Genomic DNA, 12,056 nt, shown 5'->3' with positions numbered 1-12,056 from the left:
ACATTTTCAATTTTCTCGTATATATACCTGGAAGTAGAATTGCTAGGTCATGTGGTAACACTACGTTTAACCTTTTGAGAAACTATCAAACTGGTTACAAAGTGGCTGTACCATTTTACATTCCTTTCCACCATAGAGTGTACTAATTTTTCCACATTCTTGTCAATGCTTATTATGTTCTCTCTTTTTGAATATAGTCATCCTAGTATGTATGAAGTGGTATTTCACTATGGTTTTGACTTGCATTTCCCCAATGACTAATGATGGTGAGCATCTTTTCATGTGAATTTTGGCCATTTGTATATCTTCTTTGGAGAAATGTCTATTAAAATCCTTCTGGAGTCTTTTAATAGCTATAACAGTCCTACAAAAAATTTTGTAGTGATATTATAATCAAATAATAACCTGGGAATAAAGTTATTTTCAAATGAAATTAGTAGATGCTTAATATAAAATAAACATTCAAAAATCCAGTGGAATGGTACTGGCATTGGTTCTAGAATTAATGGGCGTGACAGCAGGAAGGCACTCAAGGGTGTTACTGTTTACCAGCAATGCTTGTAGCCTGCAGAGTATAGGTATAGCCAAGAAGTACAAAAACACCTTTCGGTACGGCTAACACTAGCAAAATTGAGAAGTTGGCAAGGTTTCATTTCTATATCTCTAGCTTCCTAACTTCTGTGAAAGAGGAAAGCATCTAATACCAGTTATACTTAGCAGGTAATTACATGTACTTTAAGTGGGCATTAGCCCTTGTAGTATTCTATCCATAAGAACGAGCTGTGAGTTCATCTCATTCTCTCTCTCAAATGGCCCTCTTCTCCTGGGCAAGAGACACTGGAAACTCCTCTAGTTACCACTGCTGCAAATCTGTTTATGAATAACCATAGACAGAGGAGAGTCTCCATCATGCTTTGATTCTTTCAAGTTTAGAATCTTGGCCATATTCCCTGCCATTCTGGTTCCCTCTTCCTCTGGGTATTTGCTATCTCCTTTCTATCTCCCTTAAGGGATTGTATCTAACCTTATACCTTTTTTTTTTTTGTTTCTCTGCTTCAAATGTTATAGATTCTAGGGTATTTATTATTAAAAACTTTAAAATTTATACCCCTCCTGATTACAAAGTGATTTAAAGGTATAGTTAATATTTAACACCCTCAGGCTATAATTTTTCTTTTCTGACATTCTTATGTTTATTATATTATTTTTACCTGTGGTAGTACTATTTTGATAGACATAATATGAATATATTCATGTATTATATATTCGTGTATATATATATAAATATAAATATATTCTCTATTAAAAAGAGGTACCACTGCAGGGTGATCCTACTTTGGATTTTAACTCCACACAGATGGTCAGTAAAGGGAAGAAGAGAAGTTGGATACAGAATCTTTAAGTAGCAGAAGACAGAACTTTAAGTGCCCAGGAATGCAACTACAATGAGGAATACAAAAATTGAAATGGCACTGTACCATGGCTACTATGAATTAAAATGGATTATTTCACCCCTGAGACTGAGATTCTTAGGCTGGCCAGAGGTCACTATTTTGTATTTTGTACATTTATACTTGTCGTTCAAATGGACTGTGTCAAACACTTGGAAGGGCAACTAATATACAATGCAGCAATTTGTAAGCAATGGCAGGCCACTGAAAAAATATCACTTATTAGTTTCTTATGCCAGACCTAAAGGTACAAAAAAAAAGAAATGATGTCCACAGAAAAGACATGAACTAAAATGGGTTCCTAATATGGGGTGCCTGGGTGGCTCAGTTGGTTGAGCATCTGACTCTTGATTTCAGCTCAGGTCATGATCCCAGGTTCATGGGATAGAGACTCGCGTTGGGCTCCATGCTGAGCATGGAGTCTGCTTAAGATTCTCTCTCTCTCTCCTTCCCTCCTTCCCTCTCTCTCCCCTCTGCCCCTCTCCCCAACTTGTGTTCTCTTTAAAATAAGAAAAAAAAATCGGTTCCTAACATATTAACTAATCATTTAGACAAATAGTTCTCAACCCTGGGTACATCATCTGGGAGTTTAAAAAAAAATACAGAATACTTGGTTCTAGTTCAGAGATTTTGGTTTAACTGGTTTGAGGTGGAGCTCAGGCATTAGGTTTTGTTTGGGGAGGGGGGGGTGGATGTTCATTAGGTGATATTTAGGAATAGCCAGAGTTGAAAACCACTGGTTTTGACAATGAACACTATCTGATCTTTTTTTTTTTTTCCCAATTTTTATGTATTTTTTTGGAGAGAGAGAGAGAGAGAGAGAACAGGGGTGGGGCAGAGAGAGAGAGAGGACACAGTATCTGAAGCAGGCTCCAGGCTCCGAGCTGTTAGCACAGAGCCCAGTGTGGGGCTCAAACCCATGAACTGCAAGATCATGACCTGAGCCAAAGTCGGACGCTTAACTGACTGAGCCACCCAGACACCCCTATCTGATCTTTATCAAGTGGGCATGAAGCTCTGTCTCTTTGTTTAACTTGGAAAAACAAAAATCTTATTAAGGATCTTATTGAGGATTCTATTCAAAACAGAGACCAATACCAACTGAGCCTGACATCTTGATACTTAAGAAAGGATGTAACATTTCTTTTTACACAAGAATTTAACTCCATCTACATTTATTATTCTAAAGCTTTACTTCTTTTAAAAAACTATGCCAAGTTTTCATCTTTTGGCAATCTTTTGTATCTACTCTATCTGATTGGGAATGCTCAGGTGTCACTGTCACAGGAACAAGAAAGGTTACAAAGGAACAGTCAGCTACTGCCTTAGTTCAACTATGCTTTCTGGTTGTCTTGGCATAAATTTTAGTGCCTGAATTCTTTCAGAGCCAAGCTCAAAGCTAATACAAACGAAGCAGCTGCGACTGCATTGTGTTACATTTACATGGAAGGCCAACTCAGACCATTGTGTTATGGAAATGAGAACACTAAGCCAAGCACCTGGCCCGGAACACAAGCCGCTTTCTTTTAGCCAAAGCTAAATGGATGGCATCGTCTAAGGAGAAGTGATATAAAAATCATAAATATCAATAGTCACTTTATAAATAGAACATTAAAGAAAGAAGCTGTTCCAAACACTCCGGCAATGGGAAACAAATATATACAATTACAAGGCGTGATCATTTTTCCTTTCTGAATTAAATTTAAGTACCTGGATAACTCATTAGTTTACTCGTTTCTTCCTAATTACCCCTGTAAATATTATTTGAATATAGTTTTAACAATGTGTAAACCATACAATGGATGTTTTATTTAAAGGAAAGCACAAATGTGACAAATGTAAAAAGTCTAGCAATATGATAAAGAAACAAATGAAAAATAGCATCTTTAAAAAGAGGCAAAAACGACTCAAATAACTAAAAGTGTTCCTGAAGAAGCTAATAGTCAAAACTCAGATCTGCAAAAACACTGTGAGCTTACACATATATATGACACGTAAAGGGCTCAAAGAAACATCCACAGAAACAAAACATTAAATAAAGGTTTCTATCTAGTTACACTTCCCAGTGTAAGTAGACACAGACTACACGATATACATAAAATACCAAAAAGCCCCGAATTCCAAATATATATTAAAATCTCTTTTGGTTGAAGAAAAACATGTAACTCTTTTGCACAGGTACACGCATTTACTCCAAAGGATCGCTTGGTGATTATTAAAAGGTTTAGTAATCCATTTGACTGAGATATCATGAGTAATACTAAGAGAGTAAACGTGAGACACTCCCTTGACTCTGGTCACTCAGTAAGTCATGAATGCCTTACCCATTAAACAATTATTTGTTGAGTGCTTACTGTGTGCAAGGTACTGTGTTAGGCACTGAGGTAGCTATAAAGATGAGAGGAGATATTTATTGTCTAATGAAGGACATGGACCTAGAAACAAACAACTACAGTTGGAATTAAGGTAAAGAAATATGGAATGAACAGAAGAAACAGGAAAAGTATCCTGCAGATCACTGCTTCTCCTTATGCCTATGATTAGATAAAAGTACAAATGCACTGAAAATTCCTAAACACCAAGACCTTGACTTACCTATAGATTCAGTGGCCACCTAAGTTCCCTCTTATGTTTATTTTTACTTTTCAGCTTATTTCAACTTATTGACTCGTCTGTCTACCACGGGCATAAAGATGGCTTAGACTAAGTAAGAATTATACATGAATAGACTGTTGTACTGGCTATCCATTCTAAGATTATAAAAATATACATTTTGGGGAATGGGAAAGATATACAAAGGTTTTGGGTTTCCCTAATTTGGGCTCATTGCCATCTTTACTCCCTGGCTCCTTTCTACCACATCCAGCAGCAGTCAGCAGGATACAAGTGACTCTTACCCCCTTGCTTCTCCTGATCTCTCAAAAGCTAACCACTACTCTACAGCTGATAGCCTGGGGTGGGTGCAGGGCTGGCCTTCTCTTGAATGGCAAGCAGTCCCTTACTTGTCGCCCTGAGTTATGATGCCGGTAGCAAGGGGAAAAAGAGTCACTTGGGGAAGAGTCAAGAAATTTACCAATACTTCACAGTATTTACACAAATGGAGCTGGGAAGAAAGCCCTTTTGGAGAGTCCATGGCTAGCTCCTTTCTGGTTTAGCTTTTGAGCCAAGATAAATATTTCAGAAAACAAATCTCTAACGCTTTAAAATGGCCAGCCAAATTTAGTTAAGTTTGACAAACAAACATTCCCAGTCTTGCCCCAACCTACCTCCCCATCCTCTCTCTTGCCATTTTGGCCTACATGCCTTTTGGTTCCTGCTCACTGAACCCTTATATCCCCTGCAAGCCTCAGTCACTTTATGAAGTGTGTCTTTCTAAACTGCTATTGCCTCTGCCTGGGATACTCTTCTTCCCGTCAATTATTTTCATTCAGCCTTTGAAACAGCTCAAATACTGGCTCCCCGGAAAAGCCTTTGCTCACACAATGCATTGTTAAAAATCTGTGTCACCACGCTTATCTACCTCCTTATGAATCTGGTCATTTTTCTGTCTCTTACTACTAGACTTTAAATTCTCTGGGAGTGGAAAATTCTGTTGTGTTCGTTTCTGTGTCCCTAGGACCTAGTGCCAAGAAAGTATCAATAATTGGTGAATCACTAATACTTTGCCCAAAGCAACCATTCGGGAAGTGTGTCACTGTCAATAATTTCCGTCAAGGCTTTTGCTAAAAACTACTTATCTGCCCTCAGTATTTGCTTGAAAATGGAGCTGGGAAGAGTAAGCCCTTTGGAGGGTCCACCTGATAAGTTGCGAACCTGCTGTTTACAGCACAGTAAAGACACATGAATCCTAGGATCACAAGTACTTGTGCTTAAATCTCACTTTTGCCCCTTCAGAAAGTTAACAGGGATCACTTCCATGGAAACAATCATGCTAATAGCATGGGATACTGTATTAGTAACTTAGTTAAGTATCTCAAAGTTTGGTTCCTTCTTACTGCTTTCTCACATGCAGACTCCACTGTGATATTAATTACAAAAGCATTCTGTGTTGATCTGAAAGCTAGACACAATTCTAATTGGCACTACATTTAAGTCAGTCACATTAGCTATTGGTATTATACGGAAACTTAAAACATACTGTGAATTTTCAGGTATCTGAGTACCGCATTGCCTCTTTTAGACAGCATATTTTGGTTTCTTTTAAGAGAATATAAATTATTTATCTAGAGCCATCAGGGAATAAGGTATTTCACAAACCATATTTTTCTGGATAACAAGTTTTATAAGCAATAGATATTTTTAAGATTTAAAATATTCTCAATGGATATATATCACAATATTGCACAGTGACACTTTTAAAAAAAAACCGGCATGACAAATATAATTTCACTTTTTCTTAATGATTCAGGATCATTATTATCAATGTCAATTACTTCACTATTCTCCATGTGTCCTGTAATTCAATGGTACTCCTGTAGTTCAATGGCAACACTGGGCTATTTGCCTTTATAATAAGTGGATTCAGGTTGTTTTTATGAGTCCTTGCTTTTCATTTCCTCTGCCTCCTCCCCCCCAACTCACTTCATTTTTTCAAAAATTACAATCAACGTGTTCTGATGGTTATTTTTCAAATAACTGCCTAGGTAAGAACTTACGAATAGTTAAATTCTCCTAGAGAGCTAAGTGCATGGTCTTTGGAACTACAGTTTGCCAGTCAGAGGCTCCTTCTTTCCTTCAATATTTCTTTTCTTTTTTTTTTTTTTTTAATTTTTTTTTCAACGTTTATTTATTTTTGGGACAGAGAGAGACAGAGCATGAACGGGGGAGGGGCAGAGAGAGAGGGAGACACAGAATCAGAAACAGGCTCCAGGCTCCGAGCCATCAGCCCAGAGCCCGACGCGGGGCTCGAACTCACGGACCGCGAGATCGTGACCTGGCTGAAGTCGGACGCTTAACCAACTGCGCCACCCAGGCGCCCCTTCAATATTTCTTAATCTGTGAGATGGCTGAGGTTGTCAGAAGAGTAACAGCTGAATAAATGGTCTGTAAAGGAGTGCTCACCATCATGTATGTGCATCATTGGTTTATTACTTTTACTCAAGAGTAATTAGTATTATTAAGGTAAACCTCAAATTAGCTATCAACTGTTTAAATACAAATGAAAATTATTGTTCTTAATTAATTCAAACTTAAAAAGCCCAGTCATGAACTTCAGATTCAATAGAAGTACTTGAATGTTATAGAAGGATATTTTTCTTCAGTTATTGACTTAAAAAAAAAATTAAGAATTAACCATTCTATTTTAGCAGGCTTGTATGAAAATTACAAATTCTAATTCAGTCCTTTTCACCAAACACTGTGTATGGATAGTCAGTTTCACTATATTTGATTTCTGTTTCATCAGGAAAACAAGAAGGGGAGGGAAGAGAAAAAAAAAAAATGCCCTTTTCATTCATTAAAAGTACCCAAACATTTAAGTGGGAAGCTATGTCTATGGAAGAAAGAAATTTAGTAAAAGGAACGAAATCTGATATTTTATCATTCCGTCATAATATTGTTAGAATATTAATCCAATCTTGCTTGTGATCTTTAAAAATGAGAGAATCTGTAAACATTTGGGAGGTGTCACACAGTAACAGATATTCAAAAACTCTACAAGACACTGAGAGACAATAAAGGGAAATCTTGCTCTTCAGAGTTAATCCAAAATAAAACATTCATGTTGGTTGACTTATAAATGAATACCAGCTTATATATCTCAAAATATCATTTCAACCTACAGAGTTATCCCAACTTAAAAAAATAAAAAGTAGTGGAATATATAAATAAGGAATACAACATATTAACTTAGCTGAATTAAAAGAAAATCATCTTTTTTTCCCCCAATAGAAAAGTCTACTTCTACTTTATAGTGTTTTCCATTGTACCTACAATAATGACCAGCTTCATGGTAGTTACTCTTTTCAAGTTTAAAAACAATAAGTTTTACTGAAATGATATAATTAGGCAGTATATTTCTTATTAAATAAGCAAAGAAAATGGATGGATTAAAATCTGGGTTACTCAGAGTTATATCAAGAAGGTACAAAACAGGACTGCAAGTGCTGGTCAGCTGACCTGATCGCTTCTAGCCTTCTGATCTCAGCATTCAATATTTAATACTGACTCTTAGTACTGCCTAGTCAGTTTAAGGAATATTTCTTCCAGGGTATTTCTTAAGCACTTAGATGGTCATCCAAAAGATGGCTTAAGCAAAGCACAGGCCAGGTCTCAGGAATAGAACTCACAATCGTCTAATTCTCCGATAATCTGCTCTGCAACTTTATGAGTCCCATCATTCACTGTTTATCCTCTAGCTCAAGGCAAACAAAACAAAACAAAACAAAACAAAACAAAACGAAAAACACCAAAAACCAAAAAACTCTTCCCATTTGTGAAAAAAAAAAAAAAAAAATCCTACCAGCATCTTTACAGAATGGTAACAGATTTTCACTAGTAACTTCATAAAAGGGCATCCTGCAAAGATTTGTACTCTGTAGGTCAGAGGAATTTGAATTTAATAATTATTCCCTAAAATGTAATAAACCTTCTACTCAAAGTGGTGGACATTAACCACAGTTAATCTACATAAGTTGATAACTGTGTCCTGTAACTTCAGTATTATAAAGAAATTCTTGAGCAAAATGTGTGGATTCCTTAGTAACTGTCTCTAAGAAGAAAGGAGAGAAAAGTAAAATATCTTTTAGAGAGGAGGAGCACTTACTGGTACTTTGAAGGGTGAGGTATTTACAGTGTCCATGGAGTTGGGTTTCTCTGATGTACTGGTCCCTGAGATACTCCGTCTGCGGGGGGACCTTTCTGCCGGCACCTCTGGAAAAGAAGAAAGAAACATCATTAAGAAACCGAAATTTAGGATTTTTGACTACAATGTAAAATTATTGGGGGTTTTCTCCCCCACAAAAAATCAGTTTCCTTTAAAGGCATATTACATTCTATCTCCACATGATTTCTCTGTTTCTCTCTGTGGTATTCGAACTATCAAGACACTAGGGAGACCTGGTCACAGTTAAGAATCCGCTTTAGCATGACAGATTATAATTTCATCTGTGCACACATAAAAAATATTTTCACATTTTCTGAGCTATGTTTAAGATCTATAAATTCACTTGATATTCGCATCTCACAGTGCATGAATATACTTCTCCATTTGTCAGCAACATAGGAGTTAACAGAATCCAAAGACAATTTTGGCATTCTTGTGAACAAAATATAGTCTTGTGTTGTACATGATTCGATGGTGTCTGCACAAAGGTCAAAGTTCAGTTCTGTGCAGATAAGATGATTCACCAGACTGCAACCAAAGGGCCATGAGGCGACTGAAAGCTGCTGCTAGGATAAAATAACATATATGCCTATGCAGATATAAAAATAGATCAGCTTCTCCTTGTGCTGGCAATATGACCTTACTAAGATCTTACTCTGTATTCCTAAATCTGTTCAAATTGACCTAACAAGCTTCGGATTTTGCAGATGATGTGATATTTTCTAATTTAATTACTGTACACTATATTAAGGTTACATTTAAACATTTTTTTCATAGAGTGATATAAATATATGCATATATATATGCACATACACACGCACACAGATGATAGATATACACATATTATACCTTTATCACAACTGCTTCCCATCTCCACGTCAACTGACAGACATATAGGAATCCAGCTTCTCAGATAACATTAGATAATCTCAACATGGACAAGGAAAAAAAACACATCCTAAAAAAAGTACTCTGTATTATCTTCCAGATCTTAAAAAATAAGGAGTAAATCGTGACTCCGGAGACTGACATTTTGATTCCTGCTGTTCTCCCTTTAAAAGATAGATGCAGTTTAAACTTCCATTTCTGGCCTCCTGGCCCCTGGGATCCGTGCTACTTCTACTTAAGAGAAAGCGTTTTTTCTCTCGCTCCCTCCCTGTGTCTTGCTCTTCCCCCTCCCTCCCTACAGCTTGCAGAGAGAGCAAGCGAGAAAGAAACACACAGGACTGCAGCTATTCAATCAATCGTTCCGACTGCACATCCTCATTAGTTACTTTCAGGCTATTAGCAGACGCCCAACCACTGCCTCCCCTCAGTTACAGAAAATTTCACTGTATTACACTAATCCGCAGCAAGAAAAAAACATTTGCTGAAATTTATATTCAGCTAGTGCCAAAAGGACACCATTTTACACAGACCTAGTAATGCACACAAATCAATCCCTCCTATGAAAATCCAATTGGAAGTGCTTACCCTATTACCATCTTTGCATGCTGGACACTGATTTTCTTTCCACAACTAAACATATCTTCTGTGTGACATCTTGACCAGTAAGACATAAGCCAAATTGCAACACTGCTAATGACAGAGGTTGCCAACATAGCGTCTTATATGCCTGCAGTACAAGAAAGTCCCATGCTATCACTGTTTTAAAATTATGAGCAATAACTGTTAAGTCTCTCAACTTCTCTCTAACCATCAGTGGTTAAATGAGCCTTAATGCACAAAGCCATTTTCAGAATTAGGCACACATGACTTCTAAAAAATGGCAGTACAATTAGCTAAAATTCACGGCAATGGCACAAAGCACCAAATTTAAACAAACCAGCTTTGCAAAGCACTCCAAACAACAAGACCTTCAGACTTTAGGAACGTGACTTTAAAGAATGATTATCCAAGTTAGGCATTTCTAATATATGGGGGGCAGGCTGGTGGGGAGAGGGTCTGGTGAAGACACAAGAAAATCTCATCTTTCCTCTGATAATAACCTATAATTAGAAGATACATGAGATTAAATATTACAGTATAATATATTTTAATCTCTGAATAATTGATGGAGAAACCAAACTTGGAGGAAAATAAACTCCATTAACAAGACTAAAATGATCCAGGAAACAGTTTTCCTTAATTTCTAATGTTCTGGATAAGGAAAAAAATGGAAACATTTCCTCATTTTCTTTCAAACATCTAATTATAGTTTTCAGGCATATGAACTCATTAAATAAATATATTTCAGTGCTTTTAACAATTTGAAATTATATTGGCTAAAATGAGCAACCACATGTTAAACTCTAACAAATATGTTACTTGTTGTACTTCTCTTCCTCTTTTAGATTCTCTTTCTGTACCTTGAGAAAAATCACAACTCTGGTGTAGCTTAGAGAATATTACTAGGTTCAAAAAGAGGAAATTAAATTTTTCTTGAAGTTTGAACAATTGGCATTGACGAGGGAAAAGACAGGAAGGAAATAAGCTGCATGAGCCAATGAGAAGAAGTCTACACTCCCTGACTTTCTCAGCCCCCACAACAAGGCAACTTATCTGCAGATGCAAAAAAAGGCCCTTGAATACCCAAGTTCTTTCGTTTTCAGAAGATTCGGAATTGTTTCAAAGTGGAGCGAAGGAACGTATACCCGAGCACCAGTGGCCTCTCAGAGCCATGGTGGCAGCATCAGCAAGGGCCGAATTAACAACTCACTGGATTAGTCACAGGCAGGCCTGCATATTAAACTGGCCCAGCTACCTTGAACTTGAAATCTCCAAGCAGAAAGGAAAGCTGCTACTATCCCCCTAAAGCCACCTTTCTGCTGAGTTAGAAGGAAAATCTATACCGGTTCCAGTAGACCAAAATTAGACGGCTCTCTCCCCTGCCCCCACTCACGTTACAGACGCCTGCATTATTTTCACCTGCTATAAGAATTAGTGTTCCTTTCATAGTCATAATATTTAATTACAGTTATTTTAAAATATGCTCACTCTCTAAGACTGAGTCAGAGACTTATAATATTGTTTCAGTTAAGGTCTGAAACCATTGTATTCACTTTCTCATCCTCTAAAGATATTTTCCACCTGCAGATTGAAAGGCACAAAAAGTTATAAAATAGAAAAGCCTGGTTAAGTTTTAAATTTATCTCTTCATTTCCTTTGCCACTGGGTATGAACCAAGATGAAGTGACAACTTAAAATGATGACAGACAACCTCCAGCGTAGCTCCGCAGGGAACATTATTGAACAAAGCGAACGACTGGGTGCTCTCCCAACTATCTGTGTGATTCTGTGTAAGCCATTTCATCTTTTCTGCTGGATGATTATAGGGGCAAAGGCACTTTTGGTGAAGGATGTGCTTGTTCAACAGACAGAAGTCAACGTCTGCCTTTAGAACCTAATAGTTGTACTGTTCATGACTTTAATTCACTTATGGAGAAGAAATGTCAGAAAGCATTTCAAGGAAGACAAAAAAGCAGGACAGTGTAAAGGAGATGACGAGGTGTAGTAATTTCACTATAGTAATTACAGTGAATGGGTGGGGCTGCGTTGAGAAGATGAGGTGAGGAAGTTGGCCTTGTAGGTTGATTAGGGAAGAACAGTGCGGGCAGGGGGGAGCCAATACAAAGCTCCTGGAGTAAAGTGCAGCGTGGAGGCCAGCGCGTAAGGGACCAGTAAGTAGCAGCAGAAAGCCTGAGACTATGGAGGTGTGCTCAGACCACGTAGACTCTGTAGGCCTATATGTGCAGACTTCAGGTTTTTACTGTGAAATGAAAAACCACCTGGTCAAACACATT

The 12,056-nt window shown here is 37.3% G+C and overlaps 1 protein-coding gene across 4 annotated transcripts in view; it reads right to left on the bottom strand.

Moving 5' to 3' along the window:
- RASAL2 (RAS protein activator like 2) overlaps window positions 1-12,056 on the bottom strand; it is a 355,403-nt gene that overhangs the window by 77,078 nt on the left and 266,269 nt on the right. For all 4 annotated transcript variants that reach the window (XM_047840334.1, XM_047840335.1, XM_047840332.1 and 1 more), the window contains exon 4: window positions 8,215-8,321. In XM_047840334.1, the coding sequence (XP_047696290.1) occupies window positions 8,215-8,321 (107 nt within the window). The remainder of the gene's footprint in view (window positions 1-8,214; window positions 8,322-12,056) is intronic.

This window comes from Prionailurus viverrinus, chromosome F1, assembly GCF_022837055.1.
Source record: "Prionailurus viverrinus isolate Anna chromosome F1, UM_Priviv_1.0, whole genome shotgun sequence".
Classification (NCBI taxonomy): Eukaryota; Metazoa; Chordata; class Mammalia; order Carnivora; family Felidae; genus Prionailurus; species Prionailurus viverrinus.
The sequence above is the reverse complement of the archived record's forward strand: the minus strand, read 5'-3'. Positions and strand labels throughout refer to the sequence as shown.